The following is a 2,346-nucleotide window of genomic DNA, read 5'->3' on the forward strand; positions in this document are numbered from 1 at the left end:
CGGATTCGTAGGGGAATTGTTACCATCATTGATGTAAATGTCATTCCAGTATTGTAAGTGTAATGATGATCGGTTGCGCAGATTTCAGTGGACTTGAATGAAGATTGTGAAGATCCTAACCGTAATGACACAGAGTACGGCACATCTCAACATACGACCACTGCAATGAAATGTATTACTTTCCTTTATTTGAAACTTCTATGTTTGTCACATAAAATATTTTAACTTATTAGTTCCATCATGCAGGTACGATGCAGATTTCAGTAGGGGTTTCTTCCATAACGATAGTCGTGTTAATGATGCTATTGACTTTGTTGAGGATGATGAGGTCTTTGGGGAGGACCTTAGTGACGACTTTGGTGAAGACGTTGGTGAGGACTTTGGTGAAGACGATGAGGACGAAGGTGAGGAAGAGGATGACGTACATAACATTGTGGCCGATCCATTCGGCATTGCCTTTGCAAGGGACCCAATAGAAATGGATGACATGGTTGTTAATGAATTAATTGAGGGGAATATAGGAGTTGAGGAGTTGAAGGTCGGGGGAATCTTCCCAAATTTGAAGGTCTTTAAGAGGATAGTTAGAGAGTATGCATTTGGACGGAAGTTTGCATTTGTCCCAATTGAGACAAAACCTACAAAGTATGTTGTTAAATGCAAGGATCCCTTTTAGAATCACTGGGACAAAGTACTTGGATTATGTAAAGGTGAAAATGTTTGTGGCAGAGCACACATGCTCAAGTACTTTGAGCGGTAATGATCATCCTCTTGTCACTGCAGCATGGGTAGCTGAAACCTGCCTAGGGTTATTTCCCTGTCCAGAAGACGAAAAGCAATTAGACCGTTGGTCATTGGGGCAATCAAACAAACAATTACCTAGCATACGTGTGTTTAATCAAACAATTAGACCGTTGGACCTAATTGATGGGACACACTTGCAAGGGAAGTATAAAGGAATTTTACTAGCCGCAACTGCACTAGATGGTAGTGGTGGGTTATTTCCGTTAGCATTTGCAGTGGTTGAGAGCGAGTCGTATGCAAGTTGGCTATGGTTCCTGTGTTTATTTCAGGAGAAGGTTATGTCAGCAGATAAGAAGAACAAGGACTTTACAATTAGCTCCGATCGGATGAAGGGTATACCTAGAGCGATATCTAAAATATTACCTGGTGCATACCACAGCTACTGTATTCGTCACCTGAAGGCAAATTTTTATGCAATCTTTAAGAATGTAGTGCTTCGTAAACTTTTCTTGAAAGCCTCATATTCCCTATGGGAGAGTGACTTTAAGGAGGCGATGGAATGTATTAATGTAAAGAATGCAAAAGTGGAGAAATGGATATCTGAGATTCCTAAAGAAAACTGGGCCAACACATATTTTAAAGGGGCTAGGTGGAATGTGCTGACAACGAATGCAGCTGAGTGCTTCAACAACGTACTAAAGGGCGCAAGGGAGTTGCCGATTGCTTCGCTCATTGATCATTGTAGTCGGAAAGTACAAGACTTTTTTCAGGTCCGTCAGAAAGAGGGGGCTAAATGGCAAACGCGTTTGACTCGCAAGGCAGAAAAGTTGTTACCAAAGTCATGTGAGTATGGCAGTAAGTATACACGATACGCGTGTAGTTTCACTGAATATGAAGTAAAGTCGTTAACTAATTCTGATCGGGTGGATTTAGTAAAGAGAACATGTACTTGTGGTCTTTTTCAAACGATTGGATTACCGTGTGCGCATGCCATAGCAGCCATGGGAATGAACAATTTGGACCGATATGATTACTGCCAGGAATGGTATTTGGCCTCAAAGTATCTGAGTACATATCAGGAGGTGGTTCATCCTACTCTAGATCGAACACAATGGGCGACGCCTTCCCACGATATGGCAAAAGTATTGCCACCACGAGTAAAAAAACAGCCTGGACGACCGAAAAAAGTACAAATACAAAGAGGGCTGCAAACTGAAGAACATAACAACTGTAAAACATGTGGGGAACCTGGACATAATAAAAGAACGTGCAAAAATACACCCATTGTAAATCGTCAATTAAATATGACTCCTATCGGTCCTGCGGATCCTACACATGACAGGTACGTGGTATATATGTGTGGAATTAGTAGTGAGTAGGGACTTTCCATTATACATCCATTATTTAATTGATCGGTGCCATCTTTTTTGTAGGTCCGGCATGTCATTCCCACCTCCATTCTTTTGTTAGGGATGAATATGGATTTGCTGGGTTTTCGTGCACAAAATTTTGCCGGATATGTCCACCAGTCAATTGTATTTATCAGGTAGTTTGTTCTATGAATTTTTTTGTACCAAGGGAACTTTTTTGTTTATTTTGGTAGAA

General features: G+C 41.0%; 1 protein-coding gene across 1 annotated transcript; it reads left to right on the forward strand.

Annotated features, from left to right (window-relative positions):
- Nucleotides 1–713: 713 nt before the first annotated feature.
- On the forward strand, nucleotides 714–2,120 carry LOC143853977 (uncharacterized). Its single transcript, XM_077363672.1, has one exon. It carries the CDS (start codon nucleotides 714–716, stop codon nucleotides 2,118–2,120), a length of 1,407 nt encoding a protein of 468 aa, XP_077219787.1.
- The last annotated feature ends 226 nt before the right edge of the window (nucleotides 2,121–2,346 follow it).

The sequence above is a fragment of the Tasmannia lanceolata genome, unplaced genomic scaffold (genome assembly GCF_043159265.1).
Source record: "Tasmannia lanceolata isolate RefF3 unplaced genomic scaffold, GAP_Taslan_0.1 ptg000020l, whole genome shotgun sequence".
In the NCBI taxonomy this organism is placed as follows: domain Eukaryota; kingdom Viridiplantae; phylum Streptophyta; class Magnoliopsida; order Canellales; family Winteraceae; genus Tasmannia; species Tasmannia lanceolata.

Bases quoted from the DNA above. Each gene is read 5' to 3' on its own strand.
- LOC143853977 (XM_077363672.1), top strand. From the start codon at position 714: ATGTTTGTGGCAGAGCACACATGCTCAAGTACTTTGAGCGGTAATGAT.